The sequence below is a fragment of the Streptopelia decaocto genome (genome assembly GCF_964273445.1).
Source record: "Streptopelia decaocto genome assembly, chromosome: 21".
NCBI classification, from domain to species: domain Eukaryota; kingdom Metazoa; phylum Chordata; class Aves; order Columbiformes; family Columbidae; genus Streptopelia; species Streptopelia decaocto.
Genome location: NC_138676.1, coordinates 5934409 through 5961236, shown reverse-complemented (window position 1 = coordinate 5961236; position 26828 = coordinate 5934409). Strand labels below are relative to the sequence as shown.

Here is a 26828-nt window from a genome sequence, read left to right as displayed (position 1 = left end):
GAAACATGGGCTTCTGACTTACTCATTCAGTGTCCTTGTGTTGAAGGATGAACAACCTCTCTCAGCTGGGGTGAAGGGCCAGTACAGGAAAAGGTGGTTATGAGGGGCTGGTCTGTGGTGACTGTGCTGGGCCAGTTTCCCCAGGTTGTCCCATGACCATGGGCACACACCAGCCCCTGCTCTGCTGGTGCTTCAGGGCTCTCCCAGGAGGCCTGGCTGGGAGAGGACACTGCTGTGTGCCAGCCCTGCACACACACACTTCAGCCATTCGCTGGTATTTTCTTCTCTGGGGCATTTGCCAGTTCAGCCCTCCCACCCCCTCCTGAATTGTGCCACCCCCCTGCCCTCTCCCCAGCCCAGCCCGGCAGAGCAGCCACACTGGAACTGGAACTGGTCCCACAGCAGTGGGGACCAGTGAGAATGAAGGACAGTGAGAATGTTCATCCAGCCGGCATGCTGAGTGGGTCTGCAGCACAGGCAGCTTGCAGACCCAGGTCCAGACTGGCTCCCCAGCACAGCATGAGACATTTGGCCTTGGAGATACTCAGGAAGGTCCTGTGGCCACAGTGCCAGGGCCACCTGCCCCAAGCTGCCACCTGCAGCAAAGGGTTTCTCTTTCCATGTCTTCTCTGCACACATACAGTACCCCACTCTTCTCCTGGAACATCCCGTCTCCCCACAGAGCCCTTTCCCAAGAGACCTGAGCTATGCTGACCTGGCCAGCTGTTCCTGCCCCCCTTCCCATGCTCCATACAGCTCCGAGCTGGCGGTGCTGCTCTGCAGAGCAAGTGGGCTGCGGTGCCCAGGGCCATGGGGTGAGTCCGCAGATTCACGTTGGTCAGGATGGGAGGAAGACCCAGCTCAGGGTGGCTCCTGCTCACTCCGCCTCAGCACACAGACATGGCTCCTGCAGCCCCAGAGATCCCAGAGAGGATTCTGGGCAAACAAGGCACTGCAGGGTCTTTTATTTCATTTATACACACAGAGAGTACAGCTCTTTATTTAGAAAAAGACAACGGGTCACACCAGACAGGTAGATACGGACATAGATATAAGATGAAAAATAATTTTGCTTGCGGGTAGCATTAATACAACAAAGAATCCGTAAAACCAAAGAAAAAAATAAATAACGTACAAAACTCAGGTTGAACTAGTAATGCGTTATATTACAAGTGACATGCAGAAGCAGGAGGTCACTTCATTATTGCTTTTGAAAAATGAACAGTCATCACTTTCCTTATAGACTCCTTGAGTTCCCTGTTCCTCATGCTGTAGATGAAGGGGTTCACTGCTGGAGGCACCACTGAGTACAGAACTGACACCACCAGATCCAGGGATGGGGAGGAAATAGATGAGGGTTTCAGGTAGGCAAACATGGCAGTGCTGACAAACAGGGAGACCACGGCCAGGTGAGGGAGGCAGGTGGAAAAGGCTTTGTGCCGTCCCTGCTCAGAGGGGATCCTCAGCACGGCCCTCAAGATCTGCACATACGACACCACAATGAACACAAAACAGACAAATGCTAAACAGGCACTGACCACAATAAGCCCAAGTTCCCTGAGGGAGGAGTGTGAGCAGGAGAGCTTGAGGATCTGGGGCATTTCACAAAAGAACTGGCCCAGGGCATTGCCCTTGCACAGGGGCACTGAAAATGTATTGGCCGTGTGCAGCAGAGCATTGAGAAACCCAGTAGCCCAGGCAGCTGCTGCCATGTGGACACAAGCTCTGCTGCCCAGGAGGGTCCCGTAGTGCAGTGGTTTGCAGATGGCAACGTAGCGGTCGTAGGACATGACGGTGAGCATAGAATATTCTGCTTCTATGAAGAATGAAAATGAAAAAAGCTGTGCAGCACAACCCGAGTATGAGATGGCCCTGATATCCCAGAGGGAGTTGGCCATGGACTTGGGGACAGTGGTGGAGATGAACCCCATGTCGAGGAGGGCGAGGTTGAGCAGGAAGAAGTACATGGGGGTGTGCAGGTGCTGGTCCCAGGCTGTGGTGGTGATGATGAGGCCGTTGCCCAGGAGGGCAGCCAGGTAGATGCCCAGGAAGAGCCAGAAGTGCAAGAGCTGCAGCTCCCGTGTGTCTGTGAATGGCAGGAGGAGGAACTGGGTGATGGAGCTGCTGTTGGACATGTGCTGATTTTGGCTATGGGAGCTATCACAGAAGAAAAAGACAGTGAGAATTTTTGGGATATTTCTCTGAGCAAAGTCTAAGCCATTTCTCACACACCCTCCCCCTGCTCCACACACCCTTGTCCTTTTCCAGACCTTCCCTCAGCTCCGTGGCTGAGCCCTGGGTGGTGCTGGCTGGAAGTGCCATGAGGAGCAGGGCCTGTGCCCGCTGGCTGCTGAGGAGTCAGCCCTGCTCTGCAGCAGGGGCATGGGAACGGGGGGCAGGGGACAGTCTTGGGGTTCATCTTTGTCACATGAAGCTGCTCTTGGTCCAGAAAAACCTGTCAGCATCTGCACTCCCAGAGATAAGGAAATGAGATAGCAGAAGGCAGTCTGAGAGGTTTGGGGTTTTTTACAGCTCCTTCTCCCCTCTCACCCTGGGGAATGTTCTTGGATGTCAGAAACCATCAGCATTTCTGCTGCACTCAAGGAGAACAGAGTGAGTCCTGCAAGGCAAGAGGATGCCTGTGGGTCAGTGCAGAGTGCGGGGAGCTGGTCTGTCCCTCTGTCTTGCTCCAGCTGCCTTGGGCTGCCACCTTTCTGAGATGGAGGCTGATCACACTCCCACGTTACCCTGAAAAGCCACCAGGCACTGCTGAGAGCAGAGGGATCCACCTCAGACCACTGCACATCTCACTGTTTTCTAAGGTCTCAACAGCCCACATTTAGCCCAGGGCAGAAGTAGCTCATTTCACAAACCAAACAGCATTTTGTCTGTCACACCATCTCTGCGCTTCTCTGTGGGTCTTTCAGATAAAACAAAGATGCTATAGGATGGGTTTGCATCCTGGAGGGGAGCTCACAGCTGGGAAGGAAACCTCATGCAGATAGCCCAGTGTGCTAATGCTGGCATTTGATTCAGGGAGATTCAACCCCACAGACTGCATTGCCCACAGCCCACAGGCCAGAGCAAAGCTGGGACACGTGTGCCCATGGACACACCTGCAGGAAGGGACCCACAAGATCAGGCTGTGACTCTGCAGCTGAAACTGCCATCCCCAGAGAGCCTGACAGCAAGAACAAGATCCCAACAGCAGGGACCCAGAGCAGGGGAGCAAGAAGGAAAATGCGGTGAGGGTGGGTGTGAGAGAGGCCAGGGCAGAGGCAGCCGGGCACTCAGACAGCGTCACCCTTCCCCAGCTGTGCAGCCACCTCCCAGACACCAACACTGCCGGGCAGCTGCTCTCAGCCCCTGTGCTCTGCAGAGGAACTGCAGCTCTGGCTGCACAGGAGCTGCTTCATGCCTTGGAGCCCCCGGCCCTGAGGGCAGAGGCTTTGCTGGGTGGGACAGGAGGCCAGGGGGCTGCTCACAGGAGGGATCTGACCTGCAGGGGGTCACAGGGACTTTTCTCTCTTCTCCCTCCCATAACAATTCCGGGTTTGCTTTCCTCTCATTTCTGATCATTTCCCTGCTGCCTGGAGATTCTCCCCTGGGAGGTGTTTCCCTGTCCATGTCTGTTCCCTGTCAGTGCTCACAGACCATCCCACCCTCTGTGCCCTCCCCCTGGCCCTACAGATCCTGCCTGTTCACAGGGCACTGCCTGGGGGCATCTTCCTGTCTGCAGGCTGGAAAACAGGACAGGTCAGACTAAGGCTGACGGGTCCAGCCAAGGTGATGCAGGTGCTGTGTACAGGCAGAGGGGTGGGGAAGGGATGTCATGAGCCTGCTGGCAGATGTACTGATCACTCGGAGTTGCAGTTCAGGAGTCTCAGTGACTTGTTTAAGCATAAGAGCTCATTTTCATGTTATCCTTTCCTGCACCCCCCAGCCCTTGGGATTGGAAACTGAAAAGACCGGCTCAGGAAAGCTCCTTATCTGCCTGGTAATCCTTGCATTGATCTTCTCCTTGAGGCATCCACTTGGAAAAATGCTGGGGGTGATCTGGATGTGTGAGCAGCCCTGACCCACACAGCATCCCCTCCCCCGCAGTAGCACCTTTCCTGCACAATAGGGTTTGGTCTTTCCACCACATCTTCTCCCCTCAGTGTTGCTGGGCTCTCCCGGGCAGGCTGAGCGCTGACCCTGGCAGGCAGCAGAGTCCCTGCCCGGCACAGCCCTGGGGTGCAGGGACCCTGCTCTGCAGGACAGCCCTGGGCACCCCTGCCCGCACATTGACATTTACACCCCACAGCCACCCTGGGGAGAACGCAGCATTCACATCTTGTCACTGACAGTGCAGAAGGCAACCCCTGCTCTGCAGCACATCCTCCCCTCTGATCAGAGAACCTCTGAGAGCTGTACTTACATCTCTTGCAGGCTCTGCAATGTGACAGCTTTCTGAGATCCTACCAAGATTTGCAGATTCAATGCCCTGCAGCCACAGGATTCATATCTGAGAAGATTTTGTTTCTGCTGACCTCTCAGCATCCTCCCACCCCAGACTGCGTTTCCCTCTCCCTGCCTGGCTCCTGTGCCCTCGGTGCTGCAGGCAGAGCCCTCAGCCCTGCTGCGTGTGCAGAGGAGCTGCTCCTGGGCAGAGCTGTCTCTCTGCAGCGCTGCCGCTGCCATGAGCTCCCTGTGTCCCAGGAGCCCAGCCCAGCTCAGCAGCACAGGAGCAGCCCTTGATGTCCCTTTCTCTGTCCCCTCTGGGCTCCTCCAGCTGTCCCTGGGGCTCCAGGGGAACGGCCCATGAAACAGTCTGAAGTAACCAGTGATGTTTTTCTCTCACCTCTACAGAGACAGTTCTTTCCTGCAGTTGTATCTTTATATTAGAAAATAATTTTGGCACGAGAAACATATTTTCTTGTCCCATCATTAGACAGGACACCAGGAAGATTATAGCAAAGGATCTAAATGCTCCAGCCCAGATGTGAGGCAATGTCCTCAGCAGGGACCTGACCGGGGGAGCTGGAGCTGTCAGTGCTGCAGACAGAGCTGTGACACGGATGGAATGAACTGCCAGGCAGGGTGGCAGGAGTGAATTCATCTGGTCTGCAAGGACAGCAGCCTCCAAGCACAGCAACAGTCCAGATCAAAGCTCAGTCCAGACCTATAAGGCAATTCAAGGGCCCTATAATGAGCTGTTACTACTGCAGGAACAGCTAAAGGAGAAACACAGACACTGTGTGGCCACTGATGAATTTAATATGTGAAACAACTGATATTCTCTTTATCTCTTTTCCTCCATCTTCACCAGCAAGGTCTCCAAGGCCTCTGTGACTGGAGTCAGAACAACCAGCAGTGCATGGGGATCAAGTCAGGGTCACTGGAACTAACACAATCCTTTCCAGTCTATGGGACAGCAGGGGCAGCATCCCAGGAGCTGGGACAGCAGGACCATGTCACAGTGAGGCCACTCTCCACCATCTGGGAAAGCTCATGGAGACTGGGGGGACTCCCTGACCACTGGCAGCTCTCACACAGTGTGTGCACTTTTCAAAATGGCCAATGGGTGAGCAGGGGAACTAAGGGCTGTGCCCCAGAGCATGTCCACTGGGACCCCATTTCTGGGTGTCTGGAAGAGAAGGTGACGGGGTTTGCCCAGGGCAGGTTGTGCCTGTCCATCCTCTTTGCTTTCTGTGAGGAAAGGACAGGGTTGTGGATGTGGGGAGAACATTGATGGTCTGTTACCTGGAAGTCAGCAAGGCATTCAGTGTCATCCCCTGCAATATTCTTGTGTCCAAGGTAGGATATTATGGTCTGTGTCAGTGTGCAAGTAGATGGGTAATAAGGCATCTGGATGGTTGGGCTTGGAAAGGTGCTGTAGAAAGGGAGAAACTTTCCAGTCATGAGGACAGTCCAGCACTGGAAGCTGTTTCCCAGGAGTGCGCACCCACTCTGTCCCAGAAAGTGACCAAGATGTGTTTGGATCAAGCCCTGAGTAATCTGGTCTGACCCTGCTGTGAGCAGGAGGTTGGTCAAGACACCTCCTGAGGTCCCTTTGAGCCTGAATGATGCTGTTCTTTTCATCCCCTTCATGATTTCAATTTAGAGAAAGCTCTCAGGTTCTCCCTGACCACAGGAATAATTCACAGAGGGTCCAGAGCTGTTTTACAAGGCCCCCAAACAGCCCTGACCACATCTTGTGCATTCCTTTTCATATGTCCCCACCCAGGGTCTTCTTTTTCTCTGTCCGTATACCCTTCCAGAATGAACAGCCCATCTTGCTAATCCTTTCAGAGCAGGTTTTTCGAGACTTGTCAGCATCCATGTACAGAGTCTGCACATCAGCCAGGCAGCAAAGCCACCATTACAGAAATAGGAGATGAGACACTTGACCAGCTCCTTGCACCCAGATATCAGCGTGACATGTCTGCTGAGATTCCCGGGAACACCTGAACTGTAAGAGCAGAGCATGTGAGTCCTGGTTGGGTATCCTGGCTTGTCTCCTGACCCATGTGGTGCTTCAGGCTGTGGAGAGAATCAAAACCAGCCATTGGACTGGGGTAGTTCCATTTTACACGTGTCCCACAGGGCAGATGAGGGAGCTCAGAACTCCAGACTCTGCTGCACTGTTCGGACTGTAGAGACTGGAAATGCAGGTGACAGTGTGTGTCAGTGCACACACATAAAGATTCTGGCTTCCTTTGTGCCTTTGCACTGACCTGGGATCTGTTCCTTGGCCTTCTTTGTCTCAAAAAGAAACTGTTCTCCTGTGCCAATGACACCTCACACCAGGGAAAAAAAAGGTAGGGGGGACATATGAAAGAAGGATGATTTTGGTTAATTCTGTCCAAGAGGTGTACTCTTTATATGATAAAAAAGAGGGAAAAATCATCGTTCTAAGAACTTCTTTCAAGACTCAGCTACTGAGGTGTAGTAGATGTTTCGAAAAGCAAGAATGACTGTTAGGAATCACCAGTGAGAAGAAGGAGTTCCCTGTTACTGTTACTAGTGACAGCACCACTGTTTCATAAACATCCTTCAGAGCATCTCCGTTTTTCCTGGGCTCCAAAGCTCATCCTGCTCAGAGTTTGACAGGATTGATGCAAACCCCTGTGACCCAAATCTCTGCAACTGTCTCTGCTCAACAGCCTCTTACCCCAGGAAGGGGAAAACTGCCAATGCAGGCACCAAACCAGAGCCCAACCTGCCAGGAGAGCCAGGACAGTTGTGCCACACAACAGCAGCCTCTGAGGGAAGCTGGAGGTGATGGAATTAAAATGGTTTCAACCCAAATCACAGAATCAGAGAATCATTTAGGCTGGAAAAGACCGTTTAGAACATGGAGTCCAACCGTAAATCAAACACTGCCAAGTCCATCACTAAACCATGTCCCAAAGTGCCACATCTCCATGTCTTTTAAACACCTCCAGCAATGGAAGCTCCAATCCTGAGCTGGCAGGACACCACTGGCTGCAGTTGGACATAAGATACTGGTCATGGCTGTGAGTTCAGCCCTCGCTGGCAGAATGTCTCACACCCTCACTGAGGAGGGCAGGGGGCTGGGAGATGGGAGCACATTTCAGTTTCCAGATCCCAGCACAGAGCCCAAACCATCCTGCCCTTGGACTCTGGATCCCATTTCCTGAGATGCAAAGCTGGTGGGGCTTCTGTGGATAATCATGTTAAAAGGCATGAAAAGTCCTTCAAATGTTTGTGTAATTTGTCTAGGAATGTCAGTTTTATATGCTTATATATTCATATATGTAAAATAGCACTCTGCATCTCTGGTAGCCCCTTTAGCAATGACAATTAAACAGGCATTTGCACTATAAGGCTTCATATCTCATCCACAAGCACACATCTAAGTGGTTCAGATGACGGGTGGTCTGGCAAACGTCACTCTTTGTGTCCCCAGGTGATGGACACTGCTCATGTGCCTCTGCAGAGAGTGGCAGGAGCTGGATCCCCTTCTCGAGACAGACTCCTTCCAGGAGAGACACAGACACAGGGGAACTCATGGGGGCTTTACGGCATTTCACTGGGCATCAGTTTTGACATATTGGGTGCTGTCCTGTGACTGCCCTTTCTGCACAAATGATCATACAAACACAACCATTTAGTAAGACATGGTCATAAAGGGGCTGTTATGGACAAGAAAGCTCACCGTGAACTCTGGAGAGAGCCAGGAAGTTCATAATAAGCACCAGGAAGAACCAAGAAGCTCGAGGCCTCTTCTGAAGGGCAGGAGGCCTGAGCAGCCGTGCTTGGCCATTGTAGGTGTGGGAGAGGGTCAGGGCATGTCAGGGAGAAGTAATGAGATGGCTGATGGCTTCAGTGAACCCTTCCAGCCATGTCTGAGCCCAGAAATGGAAAGCAGTTGATGTCTGCAGGTGGGGGAGGAACAGGAGGAAGGTTTTCCTGGGAATACGGAAGGAAGAAAGGCCTCTCTTGGGCTAATCATGTATGGCAGTGACATTTGCATGCTGTGGGCATGGCTGTGCCTGGGAGATGGGGAACGGCTGCTGCTGGGGTGTCTGTGCTCAGTCATGGCCCATGAGCTGACCCTGCTCTGCTCCTCTCTTACACTGCCCACACTTGGATGGTCCTCAGGAATCATCCATGAGCCTGGTGGATCCATGAACCTCCTGGAGTGATGGACTATGGATCCAAATAGGGGATTGAAGCAAGTTTGGGACGGGGACACTGAGGTGACTGGTGACCATTGCCAGGTGTATGAAAGAAGCTGGATGAGTTGTGAGGAACTCACAGGCATTTCCAACTCTACAGAAATCCAGAGCCTTGCAGTTAAAGCAACAGCACTTCGCATAAAACCCACCCCAAAAACACAAAACACTCACAATGATCACAGAAAACCCTTGAAAAACACTTGAGAAAAATCTACCAGGTCCCAGCGGTCAGGGCTCAGCCATTCTGGTGATGAACAAGCATCAAGGACTGACATGGCATCAGAGCCACATCCACATGGCCCTCACCACCTGGAACCAGAGTCTCCAGGTCTTTCCTTCACCAGCCTCCAGGGACAGGGACTTGCATTGGTTGTTTCCTTCACAGCTGTGTCAGTGATGGCCCTTCATGGGGTCCCAAACACCTTCAGAAACTCGAGCTTTGCTTCCGCCTTTCACTTCATTAGAGGTTTGTTCATTCTCTCAGTATCTGCAGTTCAGGATCGTGGCACCAGAGGGCTCATTAACATCTAAAATGCTCCTACAAGCAAAGGCTCTGTGCATCATTTTCCTGAAGGCTTCAAGTCTGGTGTGGATGATTAGGGAGATTTCAGAATAGCAAACAGAGAGCATTTCCACAATAAATAGCAATACAGCCAAATTTCTTCTATTTCCTTCCCTGTTCACCCTTCCCTCCCTTTCCAGAACAGGTGGCATCAGCAGCCTCCAGTTCATATTGATGTGGAATGTCTCCTAGGAAAGACTGAATATTTCAGAAAAGTGCGTAACTAAATCACCATATGAGTGAGGAGACAGGCCAGGACAGCTCAAGAGGAGTCACACTCCTCTGGACCAAGAAGTGGGTGTTCCTGGGTATCTCAGGTGCCACAGCACAGCGATACTTGTGTTCAGGAGCTGGTCAAGTGACCCATCTCCTGTTCTGTAACGATGTCTGAGTTTGCTAAGGTCACCCCTGACTTGAGCCCCATCCACTGCTGGGTGTTCTCCAGACTCCTGCCTTCAGGAACAAAGTCCCAGGAGACCTTGCTGCTGAAGATGGAGGCAAAGAAGCCATGAAGAACCTCAGTCCTGTCTGATTCTACTTTTACAAAGTTCAGCAGCAGGCCCACGTTCACCCTGTCTATTCTTTCACTGCAAGTTAAGCTCTGTCAGCTCATCTTGCTTCCCTCAGCCTCCCCTACAGGTATCAAGTCCAGGGCAGCTTTGGCATATTCTCTGCATCCATGGACAAGGTTTCTAAATTCCTCCTTTGCAGCTTCCCCTGCTCCCACCTCCTGTGTGCTGCCTTTGTGCCCTGCAGCTCCATCGGTTCAGATCAGCAGCCTCATGAGATAAATGCTTCTTCTTTGCATGGGGACTTGGAGAGAACATTCTTATGCTTGGAGCAGCCTGTCCTGTAAGGATTATTAGATTTCCTGAGCTCCTTCACCCTTCACACCTACTTCCATGTCACCACTTTGCCCACCATCCCCCATTATGTCCAAACCTTCTCCTCTGGAGCCCACCAGCCTGTGCTGTGCTGCTGGCCTTCCTCCCTCCCCTCTGGTGCCTGGGACCCCACTGTGTCCTGGTCACAACACCCAAGGTGGACACTGATGTTCACATCCCTCACCAGCTCTTTCTTGTTTTCCAGTTCCAGATCGAGGTGAGCATCACCCTTGCTGGCCCACCAGGCAGACACGTTAAGAAGTTGTCCCAAGATCTTCTAGAATGTTGGCACCTACAGCTTTGACTGGTCAATGAATTCCAGGGCAATTACAGTTCCCCATAGGAACCTACTCATTGACTTCAGAATTCCTCAGGTTGCTGACAGAAGATCTTTTACATTTCTTCTCCATGATTAATTATTTTGTAACACCGAACATGTTATCACCCTGTACTTGGTTTACATGTCAAAGTCTTGGAACTGGGGGTGAGTGCGGCTGTGCTACAGTTGTCACCTCTCTGAGAAGACAACAGGAGTTTGACCGATGTCAGTCAGAGCTGATTTCAGCTGCTCCAAGATGGACCCACTCCTTGCCAAATCTGAGCCACTCAGTGATGCCGGCAGCACCTCTGGGATATTGTATTTGAGAAAGGGTAAAAAACGCTGCACAACAACAGGTGGGAGAGAGGAGGGAGGAGATGTGAGAGAAAAGCTCTGCAGACACCAAGGTCATACCCCATAGGACCCAAGCAGGTCCCTCAGCAGGCCAAAGCTTGCTCTCCTGAAATCCTGCTCTTGGCCTTGTTCTCATCTCCCAGGAGCCTCAGCTCCACTTTCCCATCCCTGACTGTTCCATCCTGACCAACTCTTTCTGGTTTGTAAGTGTGAAGTCCCACAGGGCACCTCACCTCACTGACACCTCAGTCACCCGTGTCAGGAAGATGTTGTCAATGGGTTCCAAACCCTCCTGGATGGCTTGTATCGTGCAGATATTGGGATATCTCAGGTCTGCCATGAGGACACGGCCCTGGAAACATGAGGCTTCTTTCATTTGTCTGAAGGAGGCCTCATCTCATTCCACTTCATGATCAATGGGCCTGTAGCTGATGTCCAGTCACCACAACATTGCCCATGTTGTTCTGTCCTCTCATGCTGACTCCTCAAAGTTCAGCTGACATTGTCTGTCCCCAGGCAGAGCTCCACGTAATCCTACTGCTCTACCATATGAAGGGAAACATCAGAAACTCCAGACCTCTGGCATTATGAGTATCAGACACCCAAGACCCCACTTTTTACCCAGGAGTTGATATTTACAGTTTCCTGTAATGCCTCATGATGTTATGTTGGGAGAGACACCCTCATCAGGATAAACCGTCTGTGTGCAAACATTAACAGCTGAGCTTCAGTCCAGGGAGAGTCCAGACCTTGTGAATATCTGGTGTTCACCCATCAGAAATGTCTGAATTTTGACAAGATGAACTGACGAGTTCTCAGTGGCCTTGAGGAGAAGGGCCTGGGCACTACAAGGTCCCCACACCAGCCCGTGGTGCACGCTCACCATGAACAAGGCAGCTGCACACGGGGCTGCATGAGGAGGAGCGTGGGGACCCAGACACCTGCAGTTCTCATCCCATTCGGTTCAGCACTGGTGTGACCCACACACACGGGTGTGTGCCAGTGTGCGGCTTCCCAGTTTGGAGCAGCAGGGAGGAACTGGAGAGTGCAGGGCTGTGCCAAGGCAGGTTCAGCACCTTGTGCACATGGTGTGGGGTGCTGAGGGACCTGGGCTGCTTGGCCCAGCAGCGCTGCGAGGCTGCAGCAGTGCAGGAGTAGCCTGAGAGTGCTTGAAGGGTGGTTTCAGAGATGGTGGAGGTTTCTTCATAGTGGGAAAGAGCTTGAGAAAGAAATAATGGCCCAAAGTGCAGCTGGGGAGGTCCAGGCTGGCCATGAGCAGAAAGGAATGTGATGGAAGGGCAGTGCTGTGGTGGAGCAGGTCAGCAGAGGGAGTCTGCATCAGCCCAAGGCTTTGTGCTTCAAGGACCAGCTGGGGAGGATGGAGAGATCTCAGCAAAGGAAGGAAGATGTTCAGACAAGAGCAAGGTGGGGCAGCAGGGGGGATGTCTCCAGCCTGCAGGGACAGAGGTGCAGGGGATGCCACAGCACAGGACAGGCTGTCGTGGGGATGATCACGGGATGGAAAGAGGCTGAAAGCCCCACCAGACACGAGCTCCTTCTCCCCTTGGCTATGGCTGTTGTCTGCACCTCTGATGCCTGTGAGGAGACACCTTGTCCTTCCAGCACAGGGGCTTCATGGGCTCCTTGTCCCCAGCCAGGAACCTGGGAGGTGTGGGACCATAGTCCTGCCCTTGGCCTTGCACAGCCCCACATCACACTGTCCCAGGAAGGGCCCTGGGAACGTGGGAGGGACAGGATCTGACTTCCCATGGTACAAGATCAGGGCTTGGCTTTTGGTTAAAGAAACACAACCAGGTTTCCTCAGCATCAGAGACATCTTTACTTTGCTTTTCCTGACCTCCAGTTTTCTTCTCTAACCAAACCTGGATATTGTTTCTCAGTAGGTTCCCTAAGTAGGACCTATTAACATTACAAGAAAGTTTCGAGTTTGAATCTGAATCTGACTTCTTGAGAAGTTTCTTCAACTTTCTCCAGGGTCTGAGGTTCATGGACTCAGCACCAAACCCACCAGAGGGGTCATTAAAGCGCCTTGGGCTGCTCCTGTGCTGCTGAGCTGGGCTGGGCTCCCGGGACACAGGGAGCTCATGGCAGCGGCAGCGCTGCAGAGACAGCTGTGCCCAGGAGCAGCTCCTCTGCACACGCAGCAGGGCTGAGGGCTCTGCCTGCAGCACTGAGGGCACAGGAGCCAGGCACAGAGAGGGAAACGCAGTCTGGGCTGGGAGGATGCTGAGAGTTCACTGGAAATGAAATCCTCTCAGATATGAAGCCTGTGGCTGCAGGGCATTGAATCTGCAAATCATGTTAGGATCTCAGAAAGCTGTCACATTGCAGAGCCTGCAAGAGATGTAAGTACAGCTCTCAGAGGTTCTCTGATCAGAGGGTCAATGTTCTGCAGAGTAGGGATTGCCTTCTGCACTGTCAGTGACAAGACGTGAATGCTGCGTTCTCCCCAGGGTGGCTGTGGGGTGTAAATGTAGATGTGCAGGCAGGGGTGCCCAGGGCTGTCTTGCAGAGCAGGGTCCCTGCACCCCAGGGCTGTGCCGGGCAGGGACTCTGCCGCCTGCCAGGGTCAGCGCTCAGCCTGCCCGGGAGATCCCAACTACACTGAGGGGAGAAGCTGTCGTGTGAAGGAGCAAACCCTATTGTGTAGGAAATGTCCTTTTGCTGTGGAGAGGGTGCTGTGTGGGTCAGGGCTGCTCACACATCCAGATCACTCCCAGCATTTTTCCAAGTGGATGCCTCAAGGAGGAGATCATTGCAAGGATTACCGGACAGATAAGGAGCTTTCCTGAGCCTGTCTTTTCAGTTTCCAGTCCCAAGGGCTGAGACTCCTGAACTGCAACTCTGAGTGATCAGTACATCTGCCAGAAGATTCATGACATCCCTTCCCCACCCCTCTGCCTGTGCACAGCACCTGCATCACCTTGGCTGGACCCGTCAGCCTTAGTCTGACCTGTCCTGTTTTCCAGCCTGCAGACAGGAAGATGCCCCCAGGCAGTGCCCTGTGAACAGGCAGGATCTGTAGGGCCAGGGGGAGGGCACAGAGGGTGGGATGGTCTGTGAGCACTGACAGGGAAGAGACATGGACAGGGAAACACCTCCCAGGGGAGAATCTCCAGGCAGCAGGGAAATGATCAGAAATGAGAGGAAACCAAATCTGGAATTGTTATGGGAGGGAGAAGAGAGAAAAGTCCCTGTGATCCCCTGCAGTGCAGATCCCTCCGGTGAGCAGCCCTGTGTGTGTCCTGGACCAAATGTGGATTCTAAGACTTTAGGAAAGGGTGAGACATTATGTGGTTCAATGTGACAAAGCTGAACCCCAGTTCTGGCCCCTGCCCCCCATTCCCATGCCCCCTGCTGCAGAGCAGGGCTGACTCCTCGGCAGCCAGCGGGCACAGGCCCTGCTCCTCACGGCACCTCCAGCCAGCACCACCCAGGGCTTAGACACTGAGCTGGAGGAAGGTCTGAAAAAGGACAAGGGGTTTGGAGCAGGGGAGGGTGTGTGAGAAATGGCTTTGATTTTGCTCAGAGAAGTCACTGATAACTTGCCACTGTCTTTTCCTCCTATGACAGGTTTTCCATGACCATCAGCAGCCAATGTTCAACAGCAGCTCCATCACCCAGTTCCTCCTCCTGCCGTTCACAGACACACGGGAGCTGCAGCTCTTGCACTTCTGGCTCTTCCTGGGCATCTACCTGGCTGCCCTCCTGGGCAACGGCCTCATCATCACCACCATAGCCTGGGACCAGCACCTGCACACCCCCATGTACTTCTTCCTGCTCAACCTCGCCCTCCTTGACCTGGGCTCCATCTCTACCATTGTCCCCAAATCCATGGCCAACTCCCTCTGGGATATCAGGGCCATATCATACTCAGGATGTGCTGCACAGCTCTTTTCATTTGCCTTTTTGATCACAGCAGAGTATTATCTCCTCACCGTCATGTCCTACGACCGCTACGTTGCCATCTGCAAACCCCTGCACTACGGGACCCTCCTGGGCAGCAGAGCTTGTGTCCACATGGCAGCAGCTGCCTGGGCCACTGGGTTTCTCACTGCTCTGCTGCACACGGCCAATACATTTTCACTGCCCCTGTGCAAGGGCAATGCCCTAGGCCAGTTCTTCTGTGAAATCCCCCAGATCCTCAGGCTCTCCTGCTCACACTCCTACCTCAGGGAACATGCGCTTCTTGTGGTTAGTGTATTTTTTGACCTCTGGTGTTTTGTGTTCATTGTGGTGTCCTATGTGCAGATCTTCAGGGCCGTGCTGAGGATCCCCTCTGAGCAGGGATGGCACAAAGCATTTTCCACCTGCCTCCCTCACCTGGCCGTGGTCTCCCTGTTCCTCACCACTGCCACGTTTGCCTACCTGAATCCCCCCTCCATCGCCTCCCCATCCCTGGACCTGGTGGTGTCTGTTCTGTTCTCAGTGGTGCCTCCAGCAGTGAACCCCCTCATCTACAGCATGAGGAACCAGGAGCTCAAGGATGCTCTGTGCAAACTCATATCTTAGTGTTTTCTGAAGCAATAAATTGCCCATCTGCTTCTATTTAGCAGTTTTAATGTAACTAGTTACAGGTCCAGCCTCTCATCTCTATTTTCTGTTGTTATTGACATTGGTTTTGATGTGATAATGTTGTCATCCCCTTTCTAAGTCACTGTCTGCTTTTATTTTATATCCACTGGTTGTGTAAATGAGGAGCCATGATCTGTTTGTATTTAAACAACATAAAGGGTTCTGTAGTGACACTATATCACTCTATCCTTCACTATATCCTTCCTGCAAGGCCTTTTGGATCTGCAGGGACAGTTTCTGTGATGGAAGGAGAAGAAAAGAGTCCGTCCTGGCAGCACTGTCAGGAAGCACCAGCGCTTGTTCTTCCAGAGCTGTTCTGGTTCCACTCTCACACTCTCCTTCTCATCCCTTGTGTTGGTGCAAGGCCTGAGTGCTCTGGCAGCTTGGTCACCGTCCTGCTGTGTGTCAGTCCTGTGGGCGTAGGCAGGGACAGGCAATGGGCACTGCTGTGACAGAACTGGCCTCACAACAGCCTGTCCAGATAGAAAGGTGATCTCCTATGGGCAGTGCATGATGGTTTATATCTTCTTGCAAAGTTTCTCTCTAAGCATATTCCTACAAAAGTCACCCACATATGAAACCCCAGTGTGCAGCTGAACAGTGTGTGTGTGCAGGGCTGGCACACAGCAGTGTCCTCTCACAGCCAGGCTCCTGCCAGAGACCTGCAGCACCAGCAGAGCAGGGGCTGGGCTGTGCCCGTGTGCACTGGACACCCCGTGGAAGGAGCCCCAGGTCAATCACCTGGACTGGACCCTCACAACCATCATTTCCAGCACTGGCTTCTCACCCACAGAGGCTCCTTTCTCTCCATGGATGGACACTCAAGCAGTAGTCTGTGTTGCTTTGTACAGATGAGATGTGAGCATGCACATCATCTATGTGAGGTGACATGAACACGAGTGAGCACAAACACCATCAACTGTTCCTTGGGGTTCCATGAAAACCTGTGGCACACACAAGGTCCTGAGGTCACTTCCTGTTGGAAGTAACACCCCATGGGAAACTCCCTGAATGCAGCACTGGGTTGTGCTTCCTTAATTGAGCTCCCCGTGTCCATTCCTCATGACGTGGGACATCTCAGATTAGTGCAGAGCAGGGTGACACACCACAGCACTGAGGTGTCTCCCACCCATTTGGAGTGGCAACGGGAGGCCAGAGGGACACTGTGACTCCTGCCTCTGTGTGTAAAAGGGACAGAATCTGTCTCTGAGCATCCCTGGGTGAACAAGGAGTCCTGAGACCAGCTGAGATATAGATGCCTGTTGGAACCCTGGCATTTCTGTGTGTGACTCCAGGAACAAACCTCAGTGGCCAAGTGACATTCATCTCAGCTGCTGGGACAGGCTCATTGCAAGTGCTCCTGTCTGCTCTGTCACCCTTGCCTGTGATTCTCGGTTGTGCTCTCAAAAGTAAGACAAAGTGGTAAGGGGGTTTCCGAGGTCTTTGGAAAAGGCAGATATCGAACCCATCTGCATGAAGAGCATGAAGGAGAATTAACAGCTGGTCAACCTGCCGCCATACCCAGAATTTTGCAGGGTCACAGACATGGTGTTCCTTGGTGTCCTAGTAGCCAGATCAGTGATCTCTGGGCTGGAGAATTGGAAGCTGGGTGGGAAGTTGGCTGGACAATCAAGTCAAATGTCATCAGCGGTACAAAGCCCTCCATGCAACCAGTTACTAGTAGCATCCCTCAGTGACCAGCACTTGGACCAACACTGTTAAACATCTTTATTCTCCCTCTGTATGATGTGACGAGTGCACTTTCCGCTTCTCTGTGGATGACGCATAGTTGTGAGGAACCCTTGAACAACCTCACCTGGTTAACCCTGCCTGGAGCAGGACAGTGAGACAAGTGAGACAAGGGCTCTCTTCAAACCTGAAGTTACTCTGCGATTCAATGAATCTTTCCCTTGGAGAGGATTTTGAAGGCAGAATAGGCAGAGGAAGAATAAAAAGAATAAAAGACAGAAAAGGAGTTCTAAATGTTGTCAACAAAAATACAGCAGTTCCTCTGAAGAGTGTTTTTCAACTCAAATTTCTAGTAGGGAATATATTTGATAAATTTGATAAAACAAGTATACTTTTATTTGATCGGGTCCTGGGCCATAAAAAAGGTGATGGATAGTTATGGTATTATGAGGTCAGTTGTGTCTCAGACACTCATAATCCAGTGGCTGTGAAGGGGACAGTGAGGTCAGTTCTGTCTCTGGAGGTGACAGCCCAGCAGCAGGGACATGACTGGGAAAGAACCTCAGCCTAAGTATGACAGATCCTACCCAGGAAGAGATCTTGGAGACAGGTTGTCACATCCATCCCACCTAAGGACATGACGGGACAGCAGCAGGGACATGGTCGTGTGTATCAGAGAAGCTGAAAGGCCAGCAGCACTCATGGGATTTAGGAGATCATGGTGAGGTGACTTCTCTCTGATCAAGTGCAAGACCACATGAAGAATAACAGGTTGGGATCTCTGCTTGATGGGCAGTTTCTGAGGTGGTGAAGCTTCCACAAATAGTGGGAAAAAGCAACAGAGAAAAAAAAAACAAAGCCACCAAGTGCAGATTGGGAAGTAGAGACTGGTCATCAGGAGGAAGAAATGTCACTGGAAGGGCAGTGCTGTGGGGCAAGAGGTGACCCAGAGGGAGCTGGATCAGCTCATGGTTTGTGTTCCAAAGAGCAGATGGTGAGGGTGCAGACACAGCAGTGAAGGTGCAGAAATGCTGGGGTGAGAGCAGGTGGGGAAGCAAGATGGGTGTCTGCAGCCTGCAGGGAAAGAGGGGCAGGGGTAGCACCGTGTAGAACAGCCTGTGGTGGAAATGGCAAAGGGCGCTGTAAGGCTGGAAGGGACCCACAGAACCCAGGTCTCTGTCCCCTTGGCCATGGCAGTTGTCTCTGCAGGAAGAGAAGACATGGTGTCCTCATGGCACTGGGGCCTCGTTGCCTCCTTGCAGTCCCATGGGGAAGCTGGAAGTTGTTGTCCCAGTGTTGTCCTTCCCTGGGCCTTGCACACCCACATCCCACGGTCCCAGGAAGAGCCCTGAGCCATGTGTTTACATCTCTTCTGTACAACGAAAACATGGACTTTTGACCTAGTGTTTCATAGAATCATAGAATGTCCTGAGTTGGAAGGACCCAAAGGATCATGGAGTCCAACTCCTGTCCCTGCACAGGACACCCCACAGGTCACCCCGTGTGTCTGAGGACGTTGTCCAGTCTCTTCTTGAACACTGTCAGGTTGGGGCCGTGACACCTCCCTGGGGAGCCTGTTCAGTGTTCAGCACCTCGGGGTGAAGAACCTTTTCCTCATGTCCAACCTGACCCTTCCCTGGCACATCTTCCTGTCATTGAGTAGAGCAGGAATTTCAAGGATGTTTGAGGAGGTGCCTTTAAGATTTCACAAGTCTATGTTCTATGAAGACAGAGGTTCAACTTGTGAAGCACACAAGGCTAAACCTAAATTAGTGTGATTTGTGTTTTCTAAACTCTGGGTACAGTCACTTAAGTGTATTTACAAATCTCCTTCTTGCTGATCTTCCCTTATAGTCCCACACCTACAATTAGTGTCATGCTCAGTATAAAGCTGGAGCTGACATTTCTGGCTGGTTACTTCCGTTAGTTCAGATTTGCCAGGAACTTTGGTTAGTTTAGTTTGGAAGTTCCATTCTGCTGGGAGTTTTGAGTGAGTTTTTTGCTGTTCTGCCATTTTGCAGTTGGCCCTTGGGCCTTTTTGCTCTGTCTTGCTGGGATTGGTTGTTTGGGACCAAGGTGCTCCCTTCTCCAGGACTGTCTGTTCCGTGTGACTGGAGTTACATAATGGATTGCACTGAGTATATTTTCTTAATTTAATTTAGTTTGATTTTTTATATTTCATTTTAGTTTTTAAATTTCATTTCATTTAATTATCTACATAGTAGTAGTAGTATATTATACTATTTTTATTATCTTATTAAAATGCTATTTCTGAACCCATGAGATTCTCCATTCCCTTCGGTTATCTTCCATATTGCACTTAATAGGTTGGGGGAGTACGTGAGCACCTATTGTGGTCTTAGTTGCTGGCTGGGGTAGAACATTGACAGGGAAGGATAGTAGTGGCTCAAGAACTCTTGAAAATCACTTTCCAAGATGATGGCACTTTTCTTTTTTTTTTTTTTGTAGTGGGAAACAGCATGAGAAAGGAAAACCATCAGAAACTGCAGCTCTGGAGGTCCAGAGCTGAGCTCAGGATAAAGAAATGTCATTCTCAGCACAGTGCTGTGGTCATTCAGAAGGACTCTGGATCAGCCATGGCTTTGTGTTTCCAGGAACAGCTGGTGCGGATGGAGAGACAGCAGCACAGGTTGGGACACACTGTGGTGAGAACAAGGTGGGGAAGCTCATGGGGTGTCTGCAGCCTGTGGGGAAACAGCCATGGGCCTGGGACAGTGCAGGATGGACTATGGTGGAGATGGCCAAGGGCATTGGCAAGGCTGGATGTCCCTGAAAGACACAAGGTCTTTGTCCCCTTGGCTATGGCTGATGTCCCTGCCAGTGAGGCCTAAGAGGAAACACATGGTTGTCATGGCCATGGCACCCATTGCCTCCTTGCACCCCCAGGGAGTGTCACACCATTGTCCTGCACTGGGCATCACACTCCCCACAGCCCCAGGAAGAGCCCTGAGCCACACGTGAGGGACAGGATCTCCCTTCCCAGGGGCAGGGGCTCAAGGCTTGGCCATTGTCCTTCATCAGACAAACCAAGGGCTTTCTCAGCATCAGAGCTGCTGCACTTTGCCTTTGCCTGATGCAATCACTGCTTCCAATTATCTGCTCTAACAAGACCCTGGGGAGGCTTTGTCAGCAACAGCCCTCAGTGGGGCCCATTAATGCTTCAAGGTACTTGGAGTTCTGGCTTGGACTTCTTGAGCAGATCTTCAGTCTGTGCTTGGTATCTGAGGTTCATGGTCTCAGCACCAAATACGCCATGGGGCTCATTAAAACACAGAAAGCCCTAACGAGCAATGTTTCTTTCTGTAATTTCATTCAAATCTTCCAGACTTTTAGAACTAACTGTAGAGGTTTCAATGGGACACATGCTGATGAAGGTTTCAAAGAAGATTTAATGAAGGAGGTTTATTATTTCAAGGTTGTTTTCTGTCATTTTCCAGAGTATAGAAGAAGTGACAGCAGCATTCTACACTGGACATTGATCCCGAGGGTCTCCTGGAGACATCTGGACAGGCAGGAGAACAGTCCCTTGAGGCTGGACACTGTATGGACAACCTGGCTCCTCACCCCCACCCCCAGTCTGCCGCTTCCCTCATTGGCCACCAGAGATTGCATCACTTTTCCTACATCAGACTTCTCCACTGAGCTCTGCAGGAGATGCTGCAGCTCCTGTGCACCAGCTCCACCTGCTCTCCTGTGCAAACACTGCACAGTTTAATAAACAGCAAAACACTTTCCTCAGCTGTGTGTGTAAGCTGGATCTGATGAGGTCCAGCATCCACAAGGGACATCCACATAGGAATTGTTTTAGACCAAGAGATAGGAAAGGATAGAAATAAACACAATGAACGTGTTGACTGCCATGTTAATAAGAGCTCTGAAGAATGGGGCAAGTTTGTAACTCCCTGAAGCTCAAAGCAGAAACCAGACAGTTGAGAGGCCACTGAATGACCAAAGAGCAAGTGGAGGAGAATCCTGAGAGCACTGGGAAGGGCAAACGTCCAGACAGTGCTGGAAAGTTGTCCTTGGACAGGGACATTTAATCAGGAGAGGTGGGAACTCCTGAATAATGAGGGAGATGAAATAATAGAATGCTGGTAATAGAAGTACAGAGGAAGACCAATATTTCTTCTCCTTCCCTTATTAAACTTACCCATAATTCCCTTTTTGGCTTTTTTCTTTTAAATTTTAATATTTTAAAAAAACAACTAAACAAAAATCTCCAATCAAAGAAAATAACAAACCAAACAAAATAAACAAAAACACACACAATACCAAAGCAAAACAAAAACCAAACCAACCAAGAACAACAACCAAAAACAAAACCCAAACCAACCAATGAACCAACCAAACAAAAATCCCAAAACAAAAACTCAACAACAAAAAAGTGGAGGTTTCCAGACAGACATCAGTCATCAGCTGTCTCACCATAGACAACCAGGGCCATTTTAGGGGCCCAGTGTACCTGAGGTGCTGGCCTGGGATTGGCATCTGTCACACAGGACCTGGGGAGACCAGAGCACCTTGCAGTGCAGGTGGAGCCTGGGCAGGGGTTCCCGGGGCATGTACAGTGGCACCAGGTGTTTGTGTCCCTGGAGCTGAAGACATTTGTGTCCTAAATCCATGCCCAGTTCTGGAGAACCCTTTCCTTTCCAAAGAAAAGAGAATCCCCTACAAAGACTTTTAACTAACTAAATAAATAAATAAATAAATAAATAAATAAAGAAGTAAATAAGTAAGTAAATAATTAAGTAAATAAGTAAATAATTAATTAAATAAGTACATAAAAAAGTAAATAAATAAGTAAATACATACATAAATACATGAATAGATAAATAAATACATAAATAAAAACATAAAAAGGACGAAAGGACGAAGGGAAGGAAGGAAGGAAGGAAGGAAGGAAGGAAGGAAGGAAGGAAGGAAGGAAGGAAGGAAGGAAGGAAGGAAGGAAGGAAGGAAGGAAGGAAGGAAGGAAGGAAGGAAGGAAGGAAGGAAGGAAGGAAGGAAGGAAGGAAGGAAGGAAGGAAGGAAGGAAGGAAAGAAGGAAGAAAGGAAGGAAGAAAGGAAGGAAGGAAGGAAGGAAGGAAGGAAGGAAGGAAGGAAGGAAGGAAGGAAGGAAGGAAGGAAGGAAGGAAGGAAGGAAGGAAGGAAGGAAGGAAGGAAGGAAGGAAGGAAGGAAGGAAGGAAGGAAGAAAAAGAAAGAAAGAAAGAAAGAAAGAAAGAAAGAAAGAAAGAAAGAAAGAAAGAAAGAAAGAAAGAAAGAAAGAAAGAAAGAAAGAAAGAAAGAAAGAAAGAAAGAAAGAAAGAAAGAAAGAAAGAAAGAAAGAAAGAAAGAAAGAAAGAAAGAAAGAAAGAAAGAAAGAAAGAAAGAAAGAAAGAAAGAAAGAAAGAAAGAAAGAAAGAAAGAAAGAAAGAAAGAAAGAAAGAAAGAAAGAAAGAAAGAAAGAAAGAAAGAAAGAAAGAGAAAGAAAGAAAGAGAAAGATGGCACCTTCCTTTGCTTTGGATCTTTGTCTTCAGTTCTTCTTATTTTAATATTCATTGACATCAACTGACATCTGATGGCTCTACAAACATTAAGCCAAGATCATGTTGTGTCTTACACAGCGCCCCATGCACTCTGAACCTTCCCTGCACAGGACTCCTCACACGTTGCCCAGAGCGAGTCACACTGAGGTGTTGGCTGGTTCACGGGCTGAGATGTTGGTTTAGATGGTCACCTACAGCACAGGTGGATCCTGCCCCATCATCGCCTGCTCTGCTCCAGTCTGAAACAGAGCCCAACATCACAATGGGATCGTAAGAGAACTGAGGTTGAAGCGGCCTCAGGAGTCTGCAATCCAACCTGTCACCAACTGGGTCACACCAAGGTGTTCAAGCCTTGATTCAATCAGAGCTTTAGCAGGACTAGAGAAGTGATCATCCCTTTGTACTGGGCACTGGTGAGGCTGCACCTTGAATCCTGGGGTCAGTTTTAGGCCCCTCATGGCAAGGAAGACATTGAAGTGATGGAGAGAGTTCAGAGGATGGTGACAAGGCTGGTGAAGGGTCTGGAGCACCAGTCTGACGAGGAGCGGTTGAGGGAGCTGGGGCTGTTCAGCCTTGAGAACAGGGGGCTGAGGGGAGACCTTATTACTCTCTACAGCTGCCTGAAAGGAGGTTTTATCATGGAGGGTGTTGGTCTCTTCTCCCAAGTAGCAAGTGATAGGACAAGAGGAAATGGCCTCAGGTTGCACATGGGGAGGTTTAGATTGTATATGAGGAAAAAATTCTTCAGGGAAAGGGTTTTGAAGCAATGGAGCAGACTGCCCAGTGAGGTTGTGGAGTGCCCATCACTGAAGGTGTTTAAAACACAGATAGATGGGGCTCTTAGGGACATGGTTTAGTGCCAGAATTAGGTTATGGTTGGACTCAATGATCTTAAGCGTCTCTTCCAACCACAATTATTCTATGATTCCATGATAAGTCATTTTTGCAATTTTCTTTCTCAGAGGACCATGCAGCCTCCCTGAGAGCCAGGACTTTTCTGAGGTGTTTGGGAGACGTCTCACGGTCACACCAGCCAGTTCCACAAGCCCCTGTCTGTCCCTTCCCAGACCAAACCTTTTCTCCATATCCCAACCTTCCAGGCGAGTTTCTGGGACACAGCAAATGCTGTGCTGGTCTTCTGGGCTTGTTCAGAGAGAGCAGTTTGCCAAGATGTTGATGGGCTCTCTGTGCACCTCAAAGCTTTCCTGACCATTTTTCTCAGTGCCCCACTTGATTGATCAGGGATGTGGGGAAGGTGTAGAAAAAAGACTTTGTCTTGCGAGGGCTGTTCTGGGCATCCCAAAGTCCAGGATGAGGCTGCTGGAGAAAACAGTGGCATTGGTGGGAGGTCCAGGAGGAGAAGGCCTTGTGTCTGTCTACACTGGGGTAGAGCAGTGATGCATTCATGGGATGCCCATGTGAACAGGAAGGGGACAAATGGCTCCAGGGGACAAAATGCCTTCCAGCCAGTTCTTTACCCATCGCAGATACACCATCCAGGCCATGAGCTGCAGCTTCTCCAGGAGATGCTGTGGGATACGGTGTCAAAGGCTTTACTGCAGTCTAAGGACACAACACCCACAGCCTGTGTGGCGGATTCACTCCCCACGACAGACTTTCCCTCATCTGCTCAGCCGGTCACCTTGTCACAGAAGGAGATCAGGCTGCTCAAGCAGGACCTGCCTTTCATCCAGCCATGCTGATTGGGCCCGATAGCTCGTCTCGTGTGTGTGACCTCACAGTCCTTTGCCATCCATGTTCCTGCTGTTGGCCAATCCCCTGCAGAGGCAAAAGTGACCTCACAGTCCCCTCCACACTCATTGGTTCCTACTGGACTATGAGTTCCTGAGACACAGTGACCACATGACATCGTACCTACCATCACCCTCCTTGTGGTCCAATGTGTGAGCAGATCAAACTAAGCTACTTTCATCAAACTTATCTAATCGATTTCCTATCAAGGGTTTGAGTGGAGAAACGTTCCTCAGAGAGCTGCTGTATTTACTCTGGGACATTTTACATCTCTGCTTCTGCCTCTGATTTTTTCTTCTCCTTCCTCTGTCTATTCTGACGTGAAAGAGCTCTCCAGGGAAAAGATTCATGGAATCCTACAATAACACAGGTTGGAAGAGACCCCTGAACACCATCTCTGTCCCACTGACCTTTATGGCACCCCAAGGAACAGCTGATGGATTTGTGCTCACTTGGGTTCGTCTCACCACATGCACACAGTGGACATGCACATGATGTGTGTGTTTACAACTCACCTGCACAATGAAAACATGGACTTTTGACCTAGTGTTTCAGAGAATCATAGAATGTCCTGAGTTGGAAGGACCCACAAGGATCATGGAGTCCAACTCCTGTCCCTGCACAGGACACTCCCCAGGTCCCCCCATGTGTCTGAGGACATTGTCCAGTCTCTTCTTGAACACTGTCAGGTTGGGGCCGTGACACCTCCCTGGGGACCCTGTTCAGTGTTCAGCACCTCGGGGTGAAGAACCTTTTCATCATGTGCAACAGACCCTCCCCTGGCACATCTTCTGCCATTCATTCGGGTTCTCTCATTGGTCGCCAGTGAGAAGAGGAGAGTTTACAGGTCATGGAAGCAGGGGCTGGCCACTTGGGAGGAATATAAGGCTGCTGTTAGAGGATGTAGGAAGGCAGCTAGGATAGCCAAAGCCTCCTTAGAATTACAGCTGGCGAGAGGGGTCAAGGACAGCAAAAAGAACTTTTTCAAATACATAGCAGATAAAACTAATACCAGAGGCAACGTAGACCCACTGATGAATGGGGTGGGTGCCCTGGTGGCAGAAGATACAGAGAAGGCAGAATTACTGAATGCGTTCTTTGTCTCTGTCTACTCTGCCGGAGGCTGTCCTGGGGAGCCCTGTACCCCTGAGACCCCGGGTGAAGCCAGGTCAATGGAGGAGTTTGCTTTAGTCGATGAGGACTGGGTTAGGGAGCAATTAAATAGTCTGGACATTCATAAATCCATGGGTCCAGATGGGATGCACCCGCGGGTGCTGAGGGAGCTGGCTGAAGTCATTGCTGGAGCGCTCTCCATCATCTCTCCATCACGCTTGTGCTCCAGACACTGAACAGCTTCGGCACCTCCTCTGCAATCTCTCTAGTGCCTCACTGTCCTTCTCAAGATGAAGGACCCAAAACTGAACACAGGATTTGAGGTGCAGCCACACTAGTGCTGAGTGCGGCTGCAAAATCACTTCTCTAGTCCTGCTGGCGACACTATTCCTGATACAAGCCAGGATGCTGTTGGTCTTTTTGGCCACCTGGGAACACGCTGGCTCCTGTTCAGGCACGGTCAGTCAATACCCACAGATCCCTTTCCACCAGGCAGCTTTCCAGACACACTTCCCTGAGCCTGTAGCATTCATAGAGTTGTTGTGACCCAAGTGTAGGAACCAGCACTTGGCCTTGTTAAACCTCAGACAACTGGCCTCAGCCCCATGATCCAGCATGTCCAGATCCTTAGGCATGTCCATCCTCATGTCCCAAGTCATGAGGAATGGACATGGGGACCTCAGTTCAAGGCAGTACATCCAAGTGCTGCATTCAGGCCTTCATGGAACCTGCAGGAATAGCTGATGGTGTTTGTACTGAGTCGGGTTCATCTTACGTACATGATATGCATGCTCATATCTCATCCATACAGTGGAAACATGGGCTTCTGACTTACTCATTCAGTGTCCTTGTGTTGAGGGATGAACAACCTCTCTCAGCTGGGGTGAAGGGCCAGTGCAGGAAAAGGTGGTTTTGAGGGGCTGGTCTGTGGTGACTGTGCTGGGCCAGTTTCCCCAGGTTGTCCCATGACCATGGGCACACACCAGCCCCTGCTCTGCTGGTGCTTCAGGGCTCTCGAGGAGGCCTGGCTGGGAGAGGACACTGCTGTGTGCCAGCCCTGCACACACACACTTCAGCTGTTCACTGGTATTTTCTTCTCTGGGGCATTTGCCAGTTCAGCCCTCCCACCCCCTCCTGAATTGTGCCACCCCCTGCCCTCTATCCAGACCAGCCCGGCAGAGCAGCCACACTGGAAGTGGAACTGGTCCCACAGCAGTGGGGACCAGTGAGAATGAAGGACAGTGAGAATGTTCATCCAGCCGGCAAGCTGAGTGGGTCTCCAGCACAGGCAGCTTGCAGACCCAGGTCCAGACTGGCTCCCCAG

At 50.8% G+C, this 26828-nt stretch overlaps 2 protein-coding genes across 2 annotated transcripts; one reads left to right on the top strand and one right to left on the bottom strand.

Annotated features, from left to right (window-relative positions):
• Positions 1-1193: 1193 nt before the first annotated feature.
• Positions 1194-2135, bottom strand: LOC309448656 (olfactory receptor 14J1-like; the record flags this gene model as incomplete). Its single annotated transcript, XM_082070389.1, has 1 exon — positions 1194-2135. One exon carries the CDS (start codon positions 2133-2135, stop codon positions 1194-1196), a length of 942 nt encoding a protein of 313 aa, XP_081926515.1.
• Positions 2136-14424: 12289 nt separating this feature from the next.
• LOC309448590 (olfactory receptor 14J1-like) lies at positions 14425-15339 on the top strand (the record flags this gene model as incomplete). The annotated part of the gene is made up of 1 exon (XM_082070284.1): positions 14425-15339. The coding sequence occupies one exon, from the start codon at positions 14425-14427 to the stop codon at positions 15337-15339; it is 915 nt and encodes a 304-aa protein (XP_081926410.1).
• Positions 15340-26828: the final 11489 nt, after the last annotated feature.